This window comes from Mercenaria mercenaria, chromosome 11, assembly GCF_021730395.1.
Source record: "Mercenaria mercenaria strain notata chromosome 11, MADL_Memer_1, whole genome shotgun sequence".
NCBI lineage: Eukaryota > Metazoa > Mollusca > Bivalvia > Venerida > Veneridae > Mercenaria > Mercenaria mercenaria.
The window spans coordinates 14,060,247-14,086,174 of NC_069371.1; the positions used below are offsets into that span (position 1 = coordinate 14,060,247).

The window sequence follows — 25,928 nt, forward strand, 5'->3', positions numbered from 1 at the left end:
CCCACCAAGATATGATCAGGGCAATAGCGAAAACTTGTTGCAATATATTGAAGTGCCGTAATAATGCGCACTGTTGAGTAAAAGTCAAAGTTCTAAGTTGATTAAGTTCGAAAAATACTTCAAATATCAAACAATACATTGTATATGTAATTTGCTTTAAAACGGAACTTTTTTTTAGTTTTTTTTTTTTTTTTTTTTTTTTTGCTACATTTTTGAAAAGGGGAATATAGAACATTTCTGACAATAAAATCTCTTAAAAATCCTTTGAAAGCACAGAATGCAACCAAACAAAATAATAGCAGACTCGGTTTGATTGAGTCTCTTCATTAGAGGTAATGGATGGTACAACACCTCTCAAGCAGAAATCTATTATATAAGATATTGAATGGACTCTATGATCCAAAAGGGCCAGAAAATATAAAAACACTGAATTCAAGTACGGGGAGAATTTTTACGGCCGCCACACGGCACTTAAAGGTCCAATACTAAGGAAAGTGAACATTTTAATTTCTTTTAAAAAGCACAGAAACTATTTCATTTTATTGGAAAATGAAAGTTGGTAAGTAGAAATTCGAAATAAATCGCAGTATATGTACAATTATTTTTCTATGAAGTATGAAGAAAGTTAAAAAGACCTGAGGGTCATTCTGTCGATTCATTGAAATTTCAACATAATACACATACATTTCTTTGAGTTCCAAAGACCTTCTGTAAATTTTGACCTGCCAATCTTCATTATTTAGTGTCTTGCAGAAGTCTATGCACTGGCTGTGAAAAAAAATTGCCAACTCACTTTCCCTTAGTAATGGACCTTTAAAGATGTTGTGATAATTAATAAAATCTGTAAAAAGAACCTTTGGAAGCATATAATGCAACCAAGTAAAATAATAGCTGAGTCTGTTCATTAGAGGAAATGAAAGGTGTAACACCTCTCAATACCCTCCTGGCACCGGCTTTAGCGGAATTCTATTAAATAGATAGTCATAGCTGGGTTACAAACAAAAACGGTACCACCTATTGTAATAAAATGTTAGCCCTTTTGGGCACAGTGACAGCATCAATCTTTCCTTATATTGGCATTACCATACATGGTAAATCCTTGAATAACAACTAAGAGAATCATATTTTGCGGGCCATAACATAAAATGAACCATAGTTTATGTGTAAAAGTCTATACCTTAAATCTATGCTCCAAGTTTAATTTTATTTAACATAATTTCGCCACAAAACTATCTTTGATAATGTCTATATAAGGAAAGAACAATGGCGTCACTGTGCTTAAATAGCTGCTATTTCATTAATGATTCATTTGTAATATTTTAAAAAATTGCAATATTTTTTGTTAGTTTGTAATCCGATTTTCGTTTTTTTTTTTTTCGCCAGGCTATATTTTTCATTAAACTTTTTCTTGATACATACATTGTCATTGCTGAATATCCGCCTTGAAGGAATGGATATTATATGTATTTTTTAAAAAACTAAATACTTTATATGGTTGGGAAGTCTGTCCGTTCCTTTGTTGAAGGCTCTTTTAGACTATGTGCATCTAGTGCATACATTTGCGAGGTTGAGAGCCCTTGATCGGGCTCAGCATGTCCTCCTGGCGGGAAGCGAGAGTGAGTTCCTTGATCGAGCTCAGCATTTCCACCGGACGGGAAGGCCATACTGTTCCCTCAATAAATGTCTTATTGTTTGTCTGCCAGTCAGCGCTCTCGAGTGTCTTGAATGGGTTCTTGCCAGACGTGAGTGGTAGTTTTGGAGTTGGGGTCCTACCATCAACTAATGTGTTATTGGCAAACGTTCTATGGTATAATGTCGTTTTTATGTGTACAGCTTTGATACTAGTCTATTGTAATTCTGTTAGCAGAATGGCTATTCATTTATGTATTTGTAATATTCTATATTATGTAATATATGTAGACGAGGTCTCATTCTTCTTTCAGTTACAAGACGATTCTTTACATTGAAAAAAAAATGAAAATATTTTCTCTATTTATATTTAGCTCAACGAGAGTACCTGATTCTACCCGAAAGAATTACTGTGGCAACGTTAAATGTCGCAACGCCGCTAAATGTCGCAACCACCGTTATATGTCGCAAGGTTGACGTTAAATGTCGCAACCACCGTTAAATGTCGCAAAATCGTCTGCCGCTAAATATCGCACCTTTAACGTTAAATGTCGCAAAAATTTGCCCACCGTTATATGTCGCAACTCCAACGCTAAATGTCGCACAGCAAAATAAGGTAAGTTGAACAGTCTTTACAACTTAGAGATAAGATTGGGTAATGCATGCTTGCATGCATCAGTATGCAATGTGATGATTTTGGAAGGGCTAAAATGACCTTTCACTCTAATCTGCACGTTTGCTTTTCAGTGGTCCCGCACCACACGTACGTTTTATCTTTTATATATAAAGGTTTGAGCACTAACGTAGTACTCGCCGCAGTACTAAAATTATTTCATGTCTGAACTATGTAATTCTATGGAGTCCTGTTTATCTCATGAGATATTAAGCTCGCGCTCCGTATTGTCGCGCGTTGTATCGCATGTCTTGAGTCGACCTAAATTTCGTTACACAACAGCCCGGGGGCCAGCAGTTGTTGATAGAGGAGGGGGGAGGGGGCACCAGTTAAAAACAAAAGTGTCACCGGCGACGTGCGGTAGGTACAGGGTTCCTCTATCCGTATTTGTGGGAAAGTTTTTTTATGTACAGGTATGAAATGCTGGCCTGTGGTGCATTTTTGTCTATTTTATGAGGAACGCACTAGAGGGGCACTCCACTTATTTTAAGTGGTTATGGTCTTTTCCCCTTCACAATACTGGTATGGAATGCTGGACTTCTATTGCATTTTTTGTTCAAAATTTCGGTGCATGGGAGGGTTATCCCTGCCATTTTCGAGGGCTCAGGGGCTCTCCCCGGGAAAGTTTGAAAAACAGATATAAAATGGTTGCCTCTGGTGCATTTTTGGTCTTAATTTTAAGGTACTGGAGGGGTCAAGGGTTTCCCCCCTGGGGAATTTTGAAATATAAGTGTAAAATGTTCGCCTCTGGGGCGTTTTGGGTCTACATTTTGCGAAAATATTATTTCCAAAATAGTCGGGTGTAACCTAGATGAGTATAAGTCACTACTAAGTCAACAAGGGTGAGGTTGGGGGTGGGGGATCGGCTCGGGCCGCGATCAGGACCTGTTACACAACACGATGTTTAACTACGCGATACGAAGACTGTAACTATGTTTTGCTCCAGCTGTAGAAAACCGTACGAAGATTTTCTATTGGATTATATTTCTTTGTTTGGAGGTTTACATTTAAAGTCATAAGGTAAATATTAAACTTCAATGGCGGAGAAAGATCCTATGTGGCCCTCTGTACATTTTTAAGTAAAGCGGGAATTTTGATATTATTTTACTTTTAGTCTCTTAAAATTGTTTTGTTTAGTCTCATTCTCCTAATCACCCTACTTTTCCGCCTACCCACACATAATCCCCTCTCTCTCACCCCCAAACACCTCCAGTGTTTGTGTCTTAGATTTCTGTGTCGTTATTCACCCCGTTCTCCAACCATACCCAACCCCCACAAACATACAACATCATTACCAAATCGTATTTAGTTAGAAGAAACATCAGAATATTTCTGTCCTAAAACACTGGTCCTATTACAAAATAATAAATATTTTTCTTGCGTGACTGTTCAAGCAAGGTTTGGAACTCAGGTGAGCGATCTAGGGCCAACAAGGTCCGCTTGTTGCTATAAATAACAGTACTTATCATTAAGATAATTATTTGTATTACATAAACCTGTTAATTATTCTTCCCTCAAAAAGTAAATATACACAAGGAATTGATATTCATAGTGTCAAATAGGAAGTGCGACATTTAGCGTTGGTGTTGCGACATATGACGGTGGGCAAATTTTTGCGACATTTAACGTTAAAGGTGCGACATTTAGCGGCAGACGATTTTGCGACATTTAACGGTGGTTGCGACATTTAACGTCAACCTTGCGACATTTAACGGTGGTTGCGACATTTAGCGGCGTTGCGACATTTAACGTTGCCACAATTACTACAGATACAGTAGTTTTGAAAGAAAATCGAAATGAGATAGACCGCACAAGACGAACAAACGCTTTTAGTAACAAACGTTAAATTAATGCGTGAAATAAATCGCAAATTTAAATAGCAGTAAGAGAATAATTATCTCTAAAATGAAATTGTGTAGACGGTATCATAAATAAGTATATTAGTTTAATTTATTATTAAACTGCAGCTCGTTTTTCAAGAATGTTTTTCAAAGTTATAGAAATTAATTTAATTTGATGGTTAACAGATATATGATTATTTCCTTCTAATATTTCCGCATGGACATTTAATTCCAAGTAGTGTTAAACCTGCATTATAAAGTAATAGTCTTTGAATACGGTCGCATGTGTACAGCAACGTAATAGTATTACAACTCTCGCCATACAGGCCCACAATTTAACTCAGTGAAAAAATATATGCATATCTATAGACCATGACAAAGAACAAAATGCTTAAATACTCGTCAAGATATATAGTTATCAAAAATCTGATGGATCTTCATTTAAAAATCGGTCAGACAAACGTACTTTAATGTTTTATCAAAAGTACGTTCAATTTACCCGGCTCATTGAGACTCATTCAATACTAACTCTTCTTCCGTGAGAAAACATCTAAAGATGAATTGTAAAAAGCAATAATAAATATTTAAATTTTAATTCATAAATTGAAATTAAAGTATCTGGTCTTAAAACATAATGGATCATTAAACCTCTCCTGATTGGATAAAAAGGTAAATGATAAATAGGATGCTTTTTTATTGCACCCCATGTTCATAACTAAACGAACAAAACTTAGATTTATTAAAGTTACATCAAACAAAATGAAATATTTCTTTTGTAAAATTTATATCCAATAAAGTTTATAAATATTTTAACGACTAGTTGCCCACACGGTTTAAAGTAAGTATTTTACAGAGCTTTTAATACACTATTTGAACTTCTTCAAACAGAACGGAATGCCATTCAACGAAGTCTATATTTATATCTTTTTGATGACAATAGCGTGCTGTATTTATTAAGTTTGTTTAAAGTGCAACTCGGAGTTGGGTCAAGTTCAAATATTAGATAAGTTATGTAATATTGCTACTTTTCTATGGAATGCGGGATTGGACATGCAAAATGCCATTTGCTTTTTGCTAAATGCTATTTGCAATTTCCGTATTGCTATTTGTCAAAATGCTTATAATTATTTGCAGATTGCGAGTTATGACAATCATCTGCTAATTGATATTTGCCATTTGCTTACTGCTAACTTCTATTTGCCAAATGCCTCTTTCTCAGTAATTGCTTTTTGCTATTTGCCGATAGTTCATTTGCCAAATGATAATTGCTCATTTGCTCATTTGCTATTTTACCGATTGCTCTTTGCTGGCTAAATGAATTTGCCAATGGCTTACTTGCCGTTTGCTCATATGCTTAGTTCTACTTGCCAGTTGCTCATTTGCAAATTGCTAACTGCCGATGCTTATTTGCTAGCTAAATGCCATTTGCCAATAGTTTATTTGCTGATTATTTTTCGTTTGCTCACTTGTTAAATTATATTTGCCAATTGCTCATTTCCTAATGCAAGAGTTACACGGAAACACGAATTCCTCAACACCATAAGCTAACATATTGTTTTATGTTCTTATAGAAACAACATTTCTATATCAGTCTATTAAAGAACATATTTTTTTTATCGCAAATAGACAATATTTTTCAACTATAATGCAGAGGATTATATCTATCTACAGAAAAGTATGCGAGCTTTATTTCAATGTATTGCCCAAAGCAATACCAAGATCAATGCAAAATCTATCAGATCATAAATGATAAATGATACGGCTTTAACGATTGTAAGGGATACAATCCAGTCAGAAGGTATTGCTTTAACACAATCACGATAATCAGAACAGGTCACCTTTCGTGAAAACAGAACGCGTATCACTTCATTGTTTGATTATTATCCTATACATCTTAAAATTTCTTATTCAGAAAAATTGCGATCACGCATCTTAAAGAAGTACAAAAGTAATTGAAATAGGACTCACAAAATGAAGGAATTCGGTTAGTGTGTGAGAAGATGAAGTTATTTATAAATTGTTGTAAATAACCATGTTAGGTTAATAGCCAAATATCTAGTGCAACCATTTGTAAAACGAAGGAATACCATGTATACAAGATCATGACATTATTCAATTTCCCGTAGATAATACGTGTTGTTTATATCTAGTGGTTATTAATGTTTTGCATCTAAACATCCTATTTTGTTTTTCAAATCTATGTATAATGACATTATATGATGTATTAAACATTGGAGACTTACAGACCAAAGAGGCCTGTTGCCTTATCTACTGTGTATAATCAATGTATTATTTATATTGCTATGCACAAGTATAATTTAAGCTGATAAATTCAACTGTAAATGTATATACACTAGCTTGGCTTTTTTCATGCAGTTTAAAGTGTATATGCAAGAACCATTTCATAACGAATTTTTGTACATGCGTCTTTTAAATACGACACTGAAATGAAATTAAAATATACTTTAACTTTGCACATTAAAAAACAAACAAACAAAAAACTTTACACATTAATTTGATGCCAGAATAAAAGTAAATGACCACCGGTTTGACACAATAATGAAGGCGTACAAAGCAACAGATATGCAAAAATCTACTTGGACTATTTTACACTTATATTTGAATAAAAACAAATAGATGACAAGCAATGCTCTACAAAGGCGGCAGAATAGCTTTATGAAATTCTACCCGCACCAGTCTTCAAATGTTTGTATACTTTTTTATATTTTGAAATAAAGTTTTGAAATATTTATGACATTTTTTAAGGATTTCTATTTTCAATTTTTAATATAATATCTTACCATGTGACATTGATTTATCTCTAGAAAATCAATTTCAAAAAGAAAATGCAGCAACTGAAGCGTTATACAACACCTTCAAATCACATGATGTAACTTACCCAATAACATGTGATTAATATCAGATTTTTTTGGAAACCATTTGCATGAAATATACGCTCACTGCACCTTTTAGCTTTAGCATGAGCGGAGAGTACTTCTTAATTTTGGGGAAGAGAAAATATAATGTACCATACATCTGTCTTTTTTCAAAATTTCAAAAATTATTTTCAGAAAAGCTTGATATATTAAAATCTCTGCATTGTTAAACCACTTACACTTTGTTGAAGTTACCTTGTGTTTTTGTCTTATAATGTGTAGTTTTGACACCAGCAGGGCTAGAGCATTGGTCATCCGGGAATATTACGAACGTCAACATGTTTTAAAATCTTATTAAGGTTTTCTTTATTTGAGTCATACCTTTGAATAATATTGACTTTAGCAACAGGCACATGTGCAGCGCCATAATGTAACGAACTCTGGATGCTCTGGATGTGATGCTGGAATTTTTGTTTTCTCTTTTGCATTACTTCAAGTTGTGAATCCAATTTTCTCTCTTCCGATATGTTTGCAATACAATCGTATTTATCCTTATAGTAGAAATAAAATCTAGTATGTTATGGAAATAATTTATTTATGTGTCACTCAGAAGCACGTATTTTAAACGTCCATACGTCATCGACGCTTAAACCTAATGAAAGCGTTATAAAACTGGTAACGTATCAAACAATAAATGAGTATTTCAAATAAAAGACAAGCACCATTTGAAACATCTGTCTGAATGAAGCTATCATCCCAACGAGCTACGCCCCTCTGCCAGTCGATTACATAACTGATGACAGACTATAAAAGCAACTGAAGTTTAATATATTGCCCAAAATAGAAAGAATGGGAGGAAATGTGAATATCTTCGGGGAATATTGTGGCGGAGAAATATTCTGGGTAAGTAGTACTTTAGCTAATATTTTAAATGAATTGTCTGTCTTTGATTCATCAAATACGTGTCGTTTTTTTTTCTTTCTATGAATAGCTATTTATTTTATATAATTTAGTTATTATTGTACAGGTCTTCCTCGGTGACAGAATGTTTCACTTTAATACAAAAAGAAAATATTTGATAACGCTTTTTCTATGGAAAATATATGTTTTCCCCGGTTTTATGTTCTGTCCAATGAAGTAGTTTTATGAACACAGATTTTTTTCGACGTTTTACATACTTGTAATTTTGTCCTCGAAAACGTGCTTTTATGATATTTTAATACATTTCGAAAGTTGTACAAACAGTCTAATCATCAATTGAAGCGAAGATGAAAATTACTGGTACAAAAAGACTGATCTGTACATTAAAATAAAATCTTTTTATTTTTTACGGGACAAAATTAAAATTTAAAAGGCCACCACTATCCGTTTATTGTTTTGCAATGATATGTATCATGATTTGTAAGAAATACTTATATTGTCGCCAGTTTTTAAGCTCCGTGCATTATTGGTGTCAGTATGGCGTAACCATTTATAGTGCTTAGAACCGCGAAATATAAAAATATATTCCGCTTTTTATGCAAATATGTGCTAGTTTCATTGATTAAAACATTCGACATACAGTCTCTCTTCTTGTAAGAAAGGAGGTCATCATGGAAAATACGTGTGTATATGTGCTGTTGGATCTTCGTGAAAATTTATAACAATTTTATAGCAGCAGTTTCCACCGTGACTAATATTCAACAACCAACTTAAATATTATCGTTAACATCGACACCACGTGTAAGAGATGCTAGTATGCGTGACGGTTATCGCGTACAATCTAAAATATCGTCATTGATTGACATATAGGATAGAAATTGAATATTAATACCATTGCTTTTAATCGTTTAATCGTTTAAAGTAAGAACGACAATCGGTCATGTGTCATTAGCACTAAATCTGTGATTTGTGCAGTGAATCAATGACGTCTGAGATATGCAGAGACTATATAAATTTACATAAAAATGAAAAAAAAAAGACATTAAACACAGTCAGTGTTATCGATAGTAGCTCCTTCCGTTGAAGTGTTCAACAGGACAAAAGTACTTTCGACTTACGTATTTGAATCTTTGAAATATTTATTTTACCATATTTACTGTCATAACAATAACCTTACATTCCAAAACTACTTCTACAATATCGAGGATTTTTTGTTAAAACACTAACTCTCGTGCGTAAGAGTTTTTAACAATCTTTGGTTGACGTCAAAAGTAGTTTAGTGTACAAAAATAAAGGAGCACATATATCCCTCAAGTTCCAGAAAGTCAATCATCCATTTTTACTTAAGCGCTATCTAAAAAAAAGCATTATCCAAGCACATGGCTTAAACAGACAGTACTACCCCTAATTGGAAGAAATGATCAGAACTTCAGTCATAGAGTTTACTTTAAAGTATAATATTTGTTTCTTTGAAAGACAGTCTATACAAATTTACAGTAGAGTCAGTCAAAAAAAAAGATGGAATTTTGTGTACAAGTGATTCGAGTGACTATTCTAATGAAATTAAACAAATGACTTTATTACGCTTGAAGTGAATATGAGCGGCCCGATTTGCATCAGCATGAATTATTGAGAAGTTATTGTATATAAAACGATAGCTTTATTGCTCAGCTTCTCCGGGAATATTCATACTGGTAAGTGTTTATTACTGAAATATTTATTTTACACCTTTCAGTCTTGATCATCACAACAGGTTTCCACTTGTTATCTGTATCAAATCTGATTAAAAAGTATTTCATCCTTGGTTCAATATACTACACTGTCTCAACTCTTAACAACAACTAGAACATAACAGGAGATCACTTGGTAAAAAGAAATATAAAAAGAAAACATACAGTTTTGTCTCTGAAATATGGCAACTTCTTATAAACATAAAACGGGATGGTCAAGATGTCCATGGTATTGGTGCAGCCGACAGGAATTTCAATGGGATAGACCATTATGATGAAGAAAGTGACAATGAATAAAGGAATACATGTCTTATCTTTATATAAATGATTATAAAATAAAATAAATGTTTGGTGTCCACCGTGATGTCAGAAAATAACTTTGTGAATTTAGTTACATAAATTAATCAATCTATTATCTGAAAGACTAACAATTATAATTTATAAGCATGAAGTATATCTTATTTCTGAATTAGACATAATGAATATGTTATGGTATTCAGTGAAAGTTAGCATTTTCTTTTCAAGCAGATTACAGAACTAGAATTATATTCACTGAGTTTTATATTGGGGTTTGTCACTTGCAAAATAAAGGCTATGATTTAGTGATACTGATTTTTGTTAATATCTAAGATCTATATTGATCTTTTATTTGAATGTTGCATTACAATGTTATATGTAATCAGTATTAATATATCTATATGTAAATATCTAGTATTAATATATCAATATGTAAATATCTAGTATTAATATATCAATATGTAAATATCTAGTATTAATATATCTATATGTGAATATTTGAAGAAATTGAATAAAATGGAACTGATGATTGTAAGAATCGTACAATTATAATCTGTTATATTAAAATTACAGTACTGATATAATTTTTTTATCTAAATTCTTTCCTCCTATCTCTCATCTTTTATTGCAAAATCCAGAGTGCTTTAATGTCCTGAGATGACCTGAGCTAACCACAGAAATTCCTACAGATGTTATCAATCCCTGTAATTTATACCAAGAAAATTTGTTAACTTTATTGCCTCAACCCACAAGGTGTTAATGATATGTGCCAATCATCGAAAAGTTTCCCTGGACAACCAAAGTCGGCCTTTAATATTCACACTGTGAACTATCCTTCATATTTGCACTGTCAAAAAAGCATTATGCTTATTTTTATCGCGAATCCTATCATTTGCCGCGACTGTTTGTGATATATTTACATTCGCCCTATTCTTTTCCATTGAAACTTTTGACGTTCATTTCGTATGAACAGCAAAGGGAAAGGCGCGAAAGTTACGTCATCGCTGCTTAGTGATAACCGGCCGCTGTTTTGACGACGTCCGCATATACTCAGGGAGAACGTTCCTTAGATAACGTCGCAGTTGTTCCGTCTGGTGAACAGAATGGCCGGGAAGCTGATTTTGATGCTAAATGCTACAAATTATAAGCAGTTCATAATATTATTTTTATATACGTTACTATAAATAGTAACAAAAAAGCCGTTTAAACGGCCATTACCGCTTCTATTGACAAATCCATAATGGCGCAGTCCGCCTCACGCGCCATAATCATAATGGCCCCGGGTAACCGGAACGTCAGCGCGTTTTGACGTTGACGTCATGTAGCAACGTCATTATGGTGGGTAAAAGGGTGCTGAATCATTTTCAGATCGATTGTCAAATACTGCTAGCACTGTTGATGAAAAAATCAATATAAATGATACTAAGTTTTTAGAAAAAAATATGTAAAATGAAAATACCAAGATGAATATGAAGAAGGTATATAATAAAAAGGTCAATAAACGGCTGGTTGTGCCTTCTAGCCATAATGGCACACCTAGTTTCATAATGGCCCTCGGGCAATTATGACATAGGTGTGCCATTATGGCAAGAAGGCACAACCAAGCCGTATATTAACCTCTTAATAGTTTACAAATGAAAAGGAAATATAATGTAAATATAAGAAATGAAACTATTTTTTTCGGTGTTCTTGCAAAATGTACGACAGAATAGGATCTAGCGCGATTCATGGATTTACCGATCCTATTCTGTCGTTCATTTCGCATGAACACAGAAAAAACATCATTTCATTTCTTAAATATATCTTTTCAGTAAAAAGGTAACCCTATCAAAATCTCGGTTCTTTCATTTTGTTTCAACAACAAGAATCATGTTCAACATAGTTTTTCGTCTATAAACTGTTCTATCTATTTAGATATGTCACTACATCAAGATAGTGAAAAAGTGTTTTTAATAGATATGTACATTTTAATGCATTTGCAAGGCACTAAGATTGTATGTTTCATTTATCATATGACCAATACTCATTACATTATAATCTATAGATTCATGCATATGCTTTTAGACATGCGTTCAAGCCAACCCTTGCTTTATGTTTTTATAACGTCAGATGTTTCTTGTCTCTGTTATTGAGTTCTTTCTTTCTTTTAGAATTCCTCAAACGTGCTAAAACAACAACCTGAGTTTTCAACATGCTTCCTAAACACAGTACTCGTTTGGGTTCCTTGTGGGTTTCTGTGGATTGTGTTTCCTTTGTTTATCTGGAGTATATGTACGAAGAGAAATGTTAAACCGCTGCCACTGTCCAAACTGAATGTATCTAAAGGGGTATGTACATGCATCAGACAGACAAACAAACCGACAAAGTTTACATAATGATGGCATGTAGAAATGAAAATGTTTAGTACGTTTGATACAATAATTAGCTATAATGAGTAATATAAAGTTATAGTTTGGCGGCAAAGAAGGAAATAACGCGTCTAAAAGTGATGTCAAGTTAGGTCCTGCCTACGACGTAGAAAAATCAGAGTGTCATTTCAATATTGATATTGATTTTCAGATAAAACAAGAGAGGTGTCCTGTAAGATAGGCTGCGCAAGACGCTGCTGTTTTAGAGGTCGTTCCTTTAGTTATATGAGTTACATACGTGTCCGTTGCAAATTCTTATTCAGTGTTGAAATGTGGCTTTGAATTTACAAATAAATCAGCACAATAGAATCGAGGTACATATTTTTCATAAACCAGAAGTAGGGATTTTTGTTGATGTACAAGACGAGGAATATTACATTATCGAGCCTTTGTGTCCCGTATATCATGTATACCGGGGTCTTTTTAAATGTGACCAAGTTAGTGGTTTTGTTACAGGTAATGTCTCTCTTGGCAGCAGTGATGGTTGGCTTACAGCTTCGTCATGTTCATTTTTCGGATAGGGGGTGTGCGGGGATGAAAGCGTCTGTGGCATTCAACACGGCGTGCGGTATCAAGATTGCTACTTTTGTAAGACACTTACTATATGAACGAAATTCACTAGTAAAATATAATCAGTTAAAGATGCAACTGAAGCACGTGCTGACTATTTGCAGCATCATGGTTTTAAATTGCATGACCAGTTTCATATTTACAAAACGTAGAATATAATATGTTTAAACTGAAGGCCTGTACATGTAACTAAGGTAGTAGACCTGTAATGACGAGCGTACGATTACGTGTTTTCCGAATGCGATTTCGGCATTTTCCGACAGGTACGGAAATCCACGAGCATCGCCGGAGAATGCCGAAGTAGGATACGGAGAATAGGTAACCACAAGGAAATCGCTAAGAGCCCACTGTCTTAATATCAAACCATGTCATAAATACTACACACCAGTAACAATATCTTTACTGTTATCAAATGTGAAAACATTTTACAGTCCAATTTTTTAAAATATCTACGAATTTTCGGCCTGAAATACAGTCTCTATTTCTCTAATGAATACAAAATCCTGTATTCAGCTCCCATCGGATAAGGAAAAATATTCACTGGTGGGACTACTTGTCACATTTTTCTAAAACTATGATCCTTTTTTGGCTGATATAACAGTAGAAATAGGAACATGTATATGCTAAAAATGTCATTAAAACAGCACCTCGATCTGCAATGGTGCATTCGGCTTTCGTGGATTTTGCCAGGCCAGATCACACTCAACGCAATCGCGTCGTGGGATCCAGGTCTGGAAAAATAGACTCGAGCCTAATACAACATTGCATATCAGGTCACTGTTATAATTACCCTATTATATTTAAGCGTTTTGTTCAAAAATAAAAAAAAAAAATCTTTCGAAGAACCCCTTCATTTGTTTTGTTTTATTATAGACATGTGTATAAGTAATGAATTATATTGTTTATCAAATATGGAGCATTTCTCTTCGATGTCAAACTAGCGTCAAAGTGGCGTTAATAACACATTTATTATATGACTTTTTATTCGACAGATGATTCTATGCAAAACTTATATTAATATAAATATTGCATTTTATTTTATTTTTCAGTTATTATCCATTGTCTTGCAACAGTTTCAGCGACTCAAGGGAATTAAAACATCAGGAGTTCCGTTAGCTTTCTGGGCAATCCTTGTAGCATCAGAGATACCTACACTTTATACAAATATTACAAACCAGGTACATTGTACATGACGCACTTGTTTGCTATAACACAAAACGCTAATTCTGAGTTTTTATAATGAGAGTGCAAGTTCATTTACACTGTTGATAGTCGTCAGGTTTAAGTGGTGACGGATATAAATAAACAAGATATGTTAGAATTGCTGTAAACTGCTACAAAAGCCGGTTCAAGGGTGCTCTTATCATTTTAATTTGTCTTAGATTTGCTTTGTTTTTGTTGGGTTTAACGTAGCAGTTCTTATGACAACTTTCCAGCATTGATATTGGCGGAAGACACCAGGTGCCTGTCCGTGCATTATTTCATCGCGAGCAGGTACATGGGTAGAACCACCGACCTTCCTGTAAGCTAGCTGGAAAGCTTCCTCACATGGAGAATTCAACGCCCCGAGCGAGGCTCGAACCTATATCGGCTAGGGGCAAGTGATTTAAAGTCTGCTATCTTAACCACTTGGCCACGGTAACCGAATAATTGAGGTCAGTTTGTAAGAGTTAAACTTTTTGTAAGGAGAAATGAAATCAAATTCTTCCCAAACCGAAGAGCTTACTTATAGAAAAAGAAACCGGTAATCAAATACCCCAATTGTCAACCTAAGTTTATTGATTTTACCTAATACTTTCCTTACCGGAGTTGTGTAATTTCATATTTGATGTTTATACAATATGATCCTAATAAAAAATCAGCAGGGAATTCATTGATGTTCATGGGGACTAATTCCGTGAAATTCACTGTTGAGTCAATCCTCGACGAAATTAGATCTCATGCAAGAAGTAAAATTCTCACTCTCTTTATGTTCAAAAGTTGAAATCCTAAATTGCATATCCCTATGAAATAGCAGTTTTGGTCCAAACCACGAAAACTGGAGGCCATTGAAATTATTATTTAACAGCATCGGATTTTTCTTCAGGGAAAGGATGCCTGCCTCCCAACTTTTGAGTACTATGTCTTCTTCCTGTTCATAGTCGTGCAGTTTGTGCTCCACTGCTTTGCTGAGAACTACAAACATTCCGAGAACACTGAAAAATCAGTTAAGGTTAGAATTATAGTCACAGTTACCATGGATAAGTAAATTTCTCGAAAATGAATCCATTTCTTAGATTTGATTGTCTATGTACATGTACATTCATAAAAAATCATAAAAAACACTAATTAATTATAGCCTTAATGAATTCTACTGTGTCAGGCTCAAGTTTTTAAACGTAATGACATGTGTGTAAGTTTTTCCTGCTTGTATGGAATAAACTGTAAGGCAAAAAAAGAAAGTTTTTTTCTCAATAGATAAAAATATTCATCAAATCTTTGTAAAGTAAATATGTTTTCAAAACTGATTATTTACTTATTCTGTGACCTTTTGACTTCTGTTTCTAGAATGCATGTCCAGAGGAAAATGCGTCAGTGTTCAATCACCTGCTGTATGAATGGTTTACACCGTAAGTTATATCTGAAAAATAGTGCCCAGCGCTGTGAACAGATACGTCAAAACAAGAAATAGTTTTTATCAGTAGCACATTATGACATAGTGTGAAGATACATAAACATGTATCTTTATACGTATGTCTTAAAACGTATCTAACAAAAACTTGTTTATTCCACAAAACTACCATCAGAATACTAACCTGCTCCGAAAACACCACTCATTTTCTGTAACAAAATATACACTGCACATGCAGAAATAACTTTGGAATGATTTTTACATACATTTACAATTTACTACGCAAGACACAGTTCCTGTAGGAATGGAATGTTCTATCCAAAACGAAATAATTATTAGAAATTACTTTCACCAGTATATATGACATTTTTTTCCATTGCAAACGTTATTCAGCTTGAGTTTAACACATTATATCACTAAATTTCTTACGTTCTTACAGTGTGGTTCACGCGGTATACAAAAAGACCTTTGACATCAAGACGTTTTGGAGCCTGCCTTGTAGACTGAAGAATGAAACTGTTGGACCTGTTCTAGAGAAAGCTTGGGATAATGAGGTCACTTACTGTGCAAAAGCTAGGTATAAATGTTGTGTTGTTTTTGCAAATCAGTTTTGAAATCAGCAATTTATCTTTTTAATATGCTTAAGTACACTGAATTCTTTTTTCTCACACTGAAATCGGACGAATGTGTAATAAGGAGAAATATGTCGATAGTCACAGGAACCAAAAGAAATAAAAATGTACTTTTACAGTGTATTCGCATATAATATTATTTCAAAATATATAAACACTTAAAACTTTACAAGCGTAAACATCAAAGAGTAAATAAATTCTTACTCGTGCATGCGTAAATAAATATGTGGACATAAATACCATACTGCATATAAATGTGCACTTTCATATTTATGCGTGTGTGATTTTATAATTGCACGCATTATTAAATATCAACAATGTTTTAGATCATGTTTACTAAAGCAATAAGCATTATCATAAAATATTTGTGAAATAATTTCAGTTCTGCTGATAATTGGATAGCTGTATCTTACAGATGAAATCGTAAGATATTTACATATATAAGATAGCCACCATATTTTGGTAATTACAATACCTATTATTATACAAGCAGATCGGCCAAGACACGAAAGAACGACTTGATTTATCATAATGGATATTTGTTTCAAAACGGGAGTGGAATGAAGGCTTTACACAATATGTACATGGGAAGTTGGCTGTCTACTGAAGAGACCCCTTTGCTTGCAAAGGGGCAACTAGCAAAACATAAACCATGTGTTACAGGTATACCTTTTAACTGTCAAACGAGGAAGGCCGGTGCGCCATGCTAACTGCCAAATTCCAAATGTCATATAACAAATGCAACAATTATTTAAGTGGCAGGGGCCAGTTTCGCATTTGGCCCGGGTACGTTTTTTAAATAAAATAGATAGATGCACTTTAAAGGCATTTATATTCAACTGGTTATTTATGATGTTTATAGAACTGAGGATTCCTGCCTACGAGTAGTTGTTGTGTAAAGTAAATGTACTTTAATCGATTTTCCTAGCTCCGTGTAGACGGCCGGGTCTAAAGTCTTACCTGAGGTAACGGAATTCAGACGAAATGGAAACGGTCATTCATCCATCCAGATTCAGCTCAAAATAGCGGAAAACGTAAACGGTTATGAGACACTTTTCTTCCCACCATTGTTTTCGTCTGGTCACATGCTTTAAATATATGCATGTGTTTTAGGTCAGTCATTTGCAGATAATACGGTACAGGTCGCGCAAGGTGTGCATTTTGGGCCATTTTTGCCTCAAAATTTAGTGTCCTGAAACCTGCGTTTTACTCGTTTTTATCACAGAAGTAACAGAATAGGCAGACTGGAAATGTCACACAATGAAGTGCTAAGTCTATGCAAAACATTCGCTACACTTGCCTTGAATTTATCAAAACTGGATTTTTCATGATATTTTCGCACTGCCATCAGCGCAGATTTGTGGAATTTTCAAATTAACTGTCCCTTGCCCCCATAAATGTTAAATACTACAAAGCAAATGATTTATGACATATAATTTATGCTAAATGCCAGATACTAAATGTCAAGAAGCTAATGCGTATTGCTAAATGATAATTTCTAATTGTTGAAACATGTTCTACCGGCCATAACAAACTTGTACCGAAACTGTTTACTCTTAAAATGTTTAGAATTTATTTTGATAGAGCATGTAACAAAGGCTAACGACTATTTTAAGGATGCATTCATGCATATTCATATTCAGCTCTATTTATAATAAGCAGATAGCAAGAAGCATTTAGTGTTTATTGTTTCTAATTTCTCAATTAACGGTTATCATTTTCCGTTTGATAAGCACAGTAGGGCAGTCAATATTTAACATCAAGCATATGGCAAAAAAAAAAAGCATCTCGCAATAACTATTGGTCATTTAGCATTTGGCAATTAGCATGGTGCACCGGCCTTCCATACAAACACTAGAATAGGTCCGGTGAAAAAAGGTTGATTTACTGCCCAAGAAAGCAGTTTATGTAAACGGCTATGCAGTGTATTTAGAAATAATCCAGCAAGCACAATCAGTCAGGCAGATACTCTATCAATTGAGTTAAGCCACAACCTTAACAAGAGCACCGCCTGTACCATCGCTGGTATGCAAGTGTTGGACAATATGCAAGAAAAAATATGGTTCCTGGCCTTCTTAGTAGTCTTAATCGGTTACAAAAATGTCTGAAGTTTCAAAGTTTAAACAAGTATTCAAGAAAATTGAACTTAAACAAGAACAACCAACAAATACTGATTTTCTAAGTCAAAAAGGTTCATAATTCAGACACAATACAAGAGAGAGAGTTCTGGTTCTTGACCTACTTACTAATCTAATAATAAACAAGTAAACAAAGTTTCAAAGCTATAGCTTTCATACAGTTCAAGCACGGTGGACCTAAATAAAAAGAAATTCAAATTCAAAGTTCAAGGGCTATAATTCCGACAAAGTGCAAACCAGAGTTAGACTACATACTTACTTAATGATGACAAACAAGTCTGCGAATTTCCAAAGCTAGTGTTCTTGTAGTATTCAAGTAAAGTGGACATAAACAAAAAAAAAAACCCAAGAAATTCTAATTCTAAGTACAAAGAAGTAATAATTCTAATACAATGCAGGTTAGAGTTATGGCTCTTGGTCTGCTTATTCATCTACTGGTGGTTAAAAATTGTGCAAAGGTCCAAAGCTGTAGCTCTTTTGTTTTAGTTTTTTGGGGAAAATATTTTTTACCGAGAAATTCGAATTTTCTCAGTACAAAAGGGTCATAATTCTGACAAAATGCTTATCAGAGTTATGGTTCTTAGCCTACATAGTCATCGAATGATGATAAACAAGTGTTTCTAAGCTGTATTTCTTAAAGTTTTGAGAAAAAGGACCTTAACAAAATTTCCAACCAAAGCCAACGCCGACGGCGTTATATCGTTGACTACTTTACTAGTATATATTGATGAAAATATTTACTATAAGTACCGGAAGGCTTCATATACGGTAACCTTATTAAACAAAACTTGCAGTGTTTGGAACATCAAATATATAAGCAAAGATTTGCCAATGCCTGTAAAATATTTTGGAGTTTCTTTATTTGTGTTGCTTAAAGTCAGATACGGGTTTTGACTTTATATTAAAAAGTGATGAAGCAGCTACCACTATAGAGAGTTTACATAATCAAATATGGTTAGCAAAGCACTACCTTAATCATTGCACATGATCTTATCTGATTAGAGTCATAAAGGGAGGTAATAGAAAACGCCGGATTTGATAATACTATATAAAAGTGTTTGAAAACAATTTTCGAAAGTAAGAGTAAACAAAATATTGATATATTTCATGTTCTTAACAAAAAAAAATGTGGTTGCCGCATTATAAACAATGTCATTATCATGCTATTTAATTCAAAAAGAAAATTTAGTTTTTTTTTTTTTTAACAGAGAAAGATGATAATATTATGGAGCCGAACTTGTATAAGACTCTTGTAAAGGTGTACTGGAAACTCTGGGTTGAAGCCATGCTTTTCCTGTCACTAAGTCAAGTCTTCTGGTATATGATACCCTTCATGTTACAGTAAGTATAACGATCGGAATCGGTTATAATATGATATCCGTAAAAAATGGTGTGACGCATAGAGCCAGAGAACAATCTACATAATACAAGCCTGGAAAGTGAAGGCACCGCGGCAATCAAATATTTTTGAATAAAATCGAAAAGTAATCAAAGTCATTCATAATCCAAGAAAAACATGAATACAAACGAAGCCCCCACCCCCCACCCCTGCCAAGCATTACAACGTAAAACTAGAAAACTAAAAAACACGTATATCTTTGTACTTAATTGTCCTTATTACAGGTATATTATACAACTGATAGAGGACAACGATTCTGGAGCAGACAGTCCGACGTGGATTGGGTATTTTTACTGTTTGGCCCTTGTTTTGTTTACGTCTGGAAGTACAGTCTATCACCACACATCTTTTACCCACATGCTTGTATTAGGACTAAATGTAAAAAGCGCACTTATGGCTCTTATATACAGAAAGGTAACAGAACATTACATACGTAATATTGTGTAATTACATGTGACTGAAAGGCTGGTGCGCCATGCATTTGGCATTTTTGTATGAAATTAAAAGTAGGAAAATTTTTGATACCATTTTAAGCGCTTCATGATTAAAAGTTTTATGTTATAGAAATATAACATTACACTGACCAGTTTGATTTTGTAGATTTATTTCATTTTTGCGGGAGGTGGGGGAGGGGACGTAGGGGTGATGGACAGAATTATAGGTCTTTCAGCGACTTTTCAGAGTTTAGTTTATACAAATTTACTTTAGCTCGATTGTGATGAAAGTTTGGAGCTGATTTGAACCACTCTCAAGTTTCATGTTCGAGGAAGAACCTAGGTGCCACTCCAAGCATTATTTCAAACATTAGCTAGCACCTTGGTAGAACCACTGACCTTCCACAAAATAAATCTGCTGATTGGTTTCCTCACAGGAAAGAATTCTACACCCAAAGTAAGGTTTCGTAGTGGCAACTGTTAATGGTTGTTGATTTGAAGTCAGCGTGTGATTTTGTAATAAATGGTTTAAATAATAAATTACCAAGCGGTATTAAAATGATAAAAATCTCTCATTGCAAACTACATCACGCTATTGAAATGTATCGTTTCAAAAAATGTGTCTTGATGCGTGTGTTTTTCCAAAAGTTGGGCTTACTTAAATTCAATATCATTCACGACTGTTCAGAATATACAACTTTTGAAGAATATGAACGGATATAATTATGCTTATAGTATATCAAAGTCGTAGCGCGCATGGAGAGTCAATGCACTAAATTAACTATTAAACGGGTATATATTACATAAATGTGTGACACAATTCCCATAAAAAATAATAATTAACACTTTATGATAACTTTATTAATGTACGAACTATGGGGAATTTAAAACGCATTTTATTTAAATAACTTTATGAATTTCAGCTGCCGGTTAAGAACTTTTCAAAAGCACAATTTTAAAATTTCAGTCCAGGTGAAATAATATATTAGTGCTATAAATATAATGAAATGAATAATTGGTTGAAAATAGGCGAATAAAATAGACACCCGTCAAAAAGTAGGACGTCATGTTAAATTCCAGGCATTTGATAATGCCAGCTTTAAGCCCTGTTTAATCCTTAAGCCAGTCAAAACAAGTTCTTTCATTACACATGTTCAGACGACACTGACATGTAACAAATTGTTGTCATCATAAACTGACACAGTTACATTTTTAAGGCAATGCAGTGTTTTGTCACAACTTCCCGTCTCAAAACGTCATATAACCAGACACTGACTTGCAATAGTTGCTGTCGTCATTAACTGACACAGTTTTACCTTTTTTGAAGGCAGTAAGAATGAAGACATCTGGAAACCAGACCACAGCTGTGGGAGAGGTTGTGAACCACATGTCTGTAGATTGTCAGCGTATACAAGACGCTTTCACATTTTCGGGCTATTCAGTACTTTTGGTGGTGATAACAACATTTACAGTTTTGCAGCTATGGGGGCTCATGGGTAACTGTTTACATATTTGGTTACATATTTGTTGTTTGCAATTATTTTAGTATCTTTTCTTACGTCACAGTAGCAAATTGAGGTTTTTTTTGTATTTTCTTTGATTATTTCACTATCATTATCAAAAGAGCACGTGCCAAGCTGCAGTCAGAATGAATATAAATAGAATGAAATATACAATGCACGTAGGAGATATTGTAATAACACTTAAACACATGAATGGTAATCACTGGCCGTCTTGGTCGTGTTACTGGTTGTCCTGTCTGTAACAGATAGTTGTCCTGTATGTAACAGAAAAAAGTCCTGTCTGTAACATAGAATATTGTACTACCACTTACAAACACATGTTGTAATGTTTCTACGGTTACAAGTTACCAGGATAGTTTTAGGGCATCACTTTTTATTATTGTCTTGGCATGTAGTACGGCATTTTAGAAGAAAATTCATTCACAACCGTGATACATAATTAGCACCTCTAGTGTGTGATGGTCTGAAGGTCATTTAATATGTTAACATAAAACTCACAAAGATTCCTTTCTACAGGTATAGCTGCTGCAGGGAGTCTGGTCGTGATTCTGGTTGTCCTGCCAGTAGTAGGGTTCATTGGAATCCAACAATATAAGCTGCAGAAAGAGTTGCTGAATTTGAAAGGATCAAGAATAAAAATATTGAATGAAGTCATCAACGGAATTAAGGTATCAGGGTTTTTTACCTCTTCCTTGCCACAAGATGTTATTTGTACCGAACAAAGAACTTTTGTACTGTCATAAAATTATGAACCGCCTCGATAGCCGAGTGGTAGAGCGTCCGCTTCGAGTGCGGGAGGTCGTTGGTTCGATCCCCGGCCGCGTCATACCAAAGACGTGAAATATGGTACCATAGCTCCCTTGCTTGGCGCTCAGCATTTAAAGGGAAACTGACCTCTTCTCTCATACCTTCGTGGCGATGGATTCCATCAGGAATGAGGTGTGTCGAGAGTGATTAATATAAGTTGTAAAAATTGCTTCACAATCGACCTAAAATAAATTATGTATAAACTAAAATTATGATTGTAATAAGAATGCACACCAAATTTCTCTTGCATAATTATTATAGATGTGAGCAAACGTCTGTATGATCAATACATTAACTAATGTTACCATAATGTACTTTACTTTAAAAGCTCGTAAGAAAGTTATACCTGGTGATGAATTTTTATAGGTCTTCTTCGAAGACTTGCTTTCATATCATTCTGTAAATGTGACACATTTTTGTGCGTACATAAATGATTTAAGGAGGTAGGTTACCTTTATATTTGTATGTGCGCATGTCCAACCGGAAGCTAACGTGACGGTTTACGACGACGTTTACGACAAACTAAATGTGTTTGTATATTCATTCTTCTGAAAACAAATCATAGACCTGTCTTCGATCTGACGCTTTATGGTTTAATAATGCAGAAATAATGAATAAATTGCCGCAGAAACGCTTCAAAACAGTGTTGCCTTAAAATGACGTCATTGACGTCATGATGTTACGTGTCAGTTACCGCGCAAAATTAATAGCTTTTATCTTGAAAGTACGTAATTCTGTGCATTTTCTTTATTCAAATTATTTTCAAATAACCATTATTTGCTGAAATATTTTTTATGAGTCTTTTGCTCTGAATAATAATCAATATTTTGCTTCTTTTATGTAGTTATATTGAAATGTTATGCGGAATGTAAGAAAATGGATAATGGTAACCAATGTTATTTGGTATATAGCTGGGTGAGAGCTTACCTGTTACGGCCATTTTCAAATAAAAAATCTAGCAGTTTGATTTGTAATACCTATTTTTCAGGTTCCGTTGATAATTTTTTACTTATATACTAAAACTAAGATCTAAAATTGTTCAAATTTCAGTAGAAAATTGTGGTTTCTTGAATTGAATTGATGTTACCATGGAAACGAAGCCCGTGACCTATGTATCTAAATGTAAAATTCAAAAGCGTTGACACTAGTCTATTTAGGAAACACAGCTTCGGCTTTTTATTTTCATTTCAACAATATCCATGAGAATAATAGTAGCATGCTGAACGATTTTTCCATGAAAAATGCCAGACGATGGGTACTGCTGTAAGTATTCTAAGCTTAGAAATTTGTTTGAATAAATGCAGATAACACGAAAATATAACTTACGTTAGAAATAATATGTTTTAAAGCTACATCAACTAGAAAGATAATCTTATTCAATATTATTTTATAAGAAATTACGACAAAAAGCAAGATATTAGACATTTTAAACATCTCTGTTGCCATGGTTACTTTAAACTTTAAGAAAAATAGGGTACCATGTATAGTGCTTGGTATTTTGCTAATAATATTACCCAAATATTCCAGTTTGGTCATTAACAGAATGGCACTGAAGCCGTCGAAAACCCCTATTTTTATAGATAGTTGTTTAAAAATGAGAGAAAATGCGTTACCATGGAAACACGAGCCCCGCGACATATACATTTTAAGCTTATATTAGAAAGCTAACGTGCATATTAGTAAAATTATAGATTATGCTGACTTCTACGGATATCAATGAAACTAAAATACACTGAAAAGTGTTAAATATCCGTATTTTCCTTCTTCTTTCAATATAAAATACCTTTGAAGGGTCATGTTCTTCAAACCTGGATAAAAATTGAACTTGAAGGGACAGAGACAAACGAAACTGATATTTTAGCAGTTAAAACTTCATATTACACGAAATACAAAAAGATGCTGCGGTTCAACTAATTTGAATTTACTCTTGTAACAAGGTAACCTACCTCCTTAAAACAGCAACACGTTTGTAAAATTCAATTTTTTTTTGCAGTTGAAGCAAACTAGATAGGAGGCACTTTAAAACCTTTAAACCTTTGCCTTCTGTCGACCGTGGGAATGTAAAGTAACTGGAACATTAAGCATGTTGAGACGTGATAAAACAAACTCACATATTTAATTTAAGTAGAACAATTACGTGACAAAGTTACAAAATGATATTAACAATACTACTGATAGCATGAACTACAAACCTACTTTGTCAACTGTTCCATAATAAAGTTACTAAATGTCTTTTTTCTCCTTTTATATGGTTTTTATTGAAGAATAGTACGATAAAATCATGCAATATAGATTGATATCAGTTTTATTTTTTTTAATAAAAAATGTTCTCAAAAATGACTTGTATTAACGCATTAAATTCAGGCCAATTTGAAAGAAAAATATTACGACCATGACTTCTTTTTTTTTTCCTGGTCCCGTGTGCATCAACGTGCTGGGTCTGAAATTTATATCAGAACTGAAAAACAACTGTCTAATTTGCTATAACTCGTTCGCAAAACAATGGAGCTATAATGCAGAAACATTACCAGGAAAATATACTCAAAATACACAATTAGGATTAAGAGAATTTGTAACACTCTAGTCTGAGTCTAATACACAAGGCTGAACTTTTTCTGTTAAATTGCACTTTCAGGTTTTAAAAATGTATGCCTGGGAAACCTCGTTTATAAACAGAATTGAGAGTATCCGCTCTAAAGAAGTTACGAAGCTATGGAAGTATGCGTGGCTGTCCGCAATATCGGTTGTGTTGTCCATGCATACTCCTTTTATGGTACATTCCATATAACACTTAGAAATAATATACATCAATTATTAATCAATATATTTTCAATGATTATAATGATATTATTTACACAGTAGGTCTCTGTAGAATTACTTGTTTCTTTACAGATAAATTAAACACATTATTGTACACATTATTAATACATTGTACATCATCAATATCATTTGACATGTTTTGTCTTATTTTTTAAGGATCGTTCATGATTTATAGTTTAAAGTCTCTTTTACATTGCACAAATACTTCATCTCAAGATTAAATATCTCTGAATTTTCTGATGTCCCTTTTCACCGAAATATGTGTCCGTTTTCACCTTTCAGATGACCTTCACCTTGATAGCTATCTATGTTTCAACATCTCCGACTCACTCCCTTCAACCGCGGGAAACATTTACAGCTGTTACTATTGTGAATGTTATCAAATTTGCAATATCTCTTTTCCCTTCGTTGGTCAATGGCCTGGTACAGGTATGTTCTGTTTGTTGTGTTAGATCAGTTAAACCTAGTTACCATGTACCATGTATATTATACAAATTTCTACGTTCATTTACTATTCTCAAACGACTATCAAAGGAAATATTTTTTTTATTCAATACGTATACATATTTCATCTCGAGTTTGTTTGTTTCTTAGAATTCAACAGCAAGGAGGTTTAAAT

The 25,928-nt window shown here is 33.9% G+C and overlaps 1 protein-coding gene across 1 annotated transcript in view; it reads left to right on the forward strand.

The window, feature by feature from the left end:
• The first annotated feature begins 7,868 nt into the window (after nt 1-7,868).
• The window catches only part of LOC123532505 (ATP-binding cassette sub-family C member 3-like), a 34,327-nt gene continuing 16,267 nt past the window's right edge, over nt 7,869-25,928 (forward strand). The window contains exons 1-12 of the mRNA XM_053517962.1: nt 7,869-7,922; nt 12,118-12,294; nt 12,832-12,963; nt 13,995-14,123; nt 15,032-15,157; nt 15,493-15,554; nt 15,996-16,133; nt 19,950-20,139; nt 21,487-21,655; nt 22,199-22,350; nt 25,125-25,262; nt 25,592-25,738. Coding sequence (XP_053373937.1) covers nt 7,869-7,922; nt 12,118-12,294; nt 12,832-12,963; nt 13,995-14,123; nt 15,032-15,157; nt 15,493-15,554; nt 15,996-16,133; nt 19,950-20,139; nt 21,487-21,655; nt 22,199-22,350; nt 25,125-25,262; nt 25,592-25,738 — 1,614 coding nt within the window. The remainder of the gene's footprint in view (nt 7,923-12,117; nt 12,295-12,831; nt 12,964-13,994; nt 14,124-15,031; nt 15,158-15,492; nt 15,555-15,995; nt 16,134-19,949; nt 20,140-21,486; nt 21,656-22,198; nt 22,351-25,124; nt 25,263-25,591; nt 25,739-25,928) is intronic.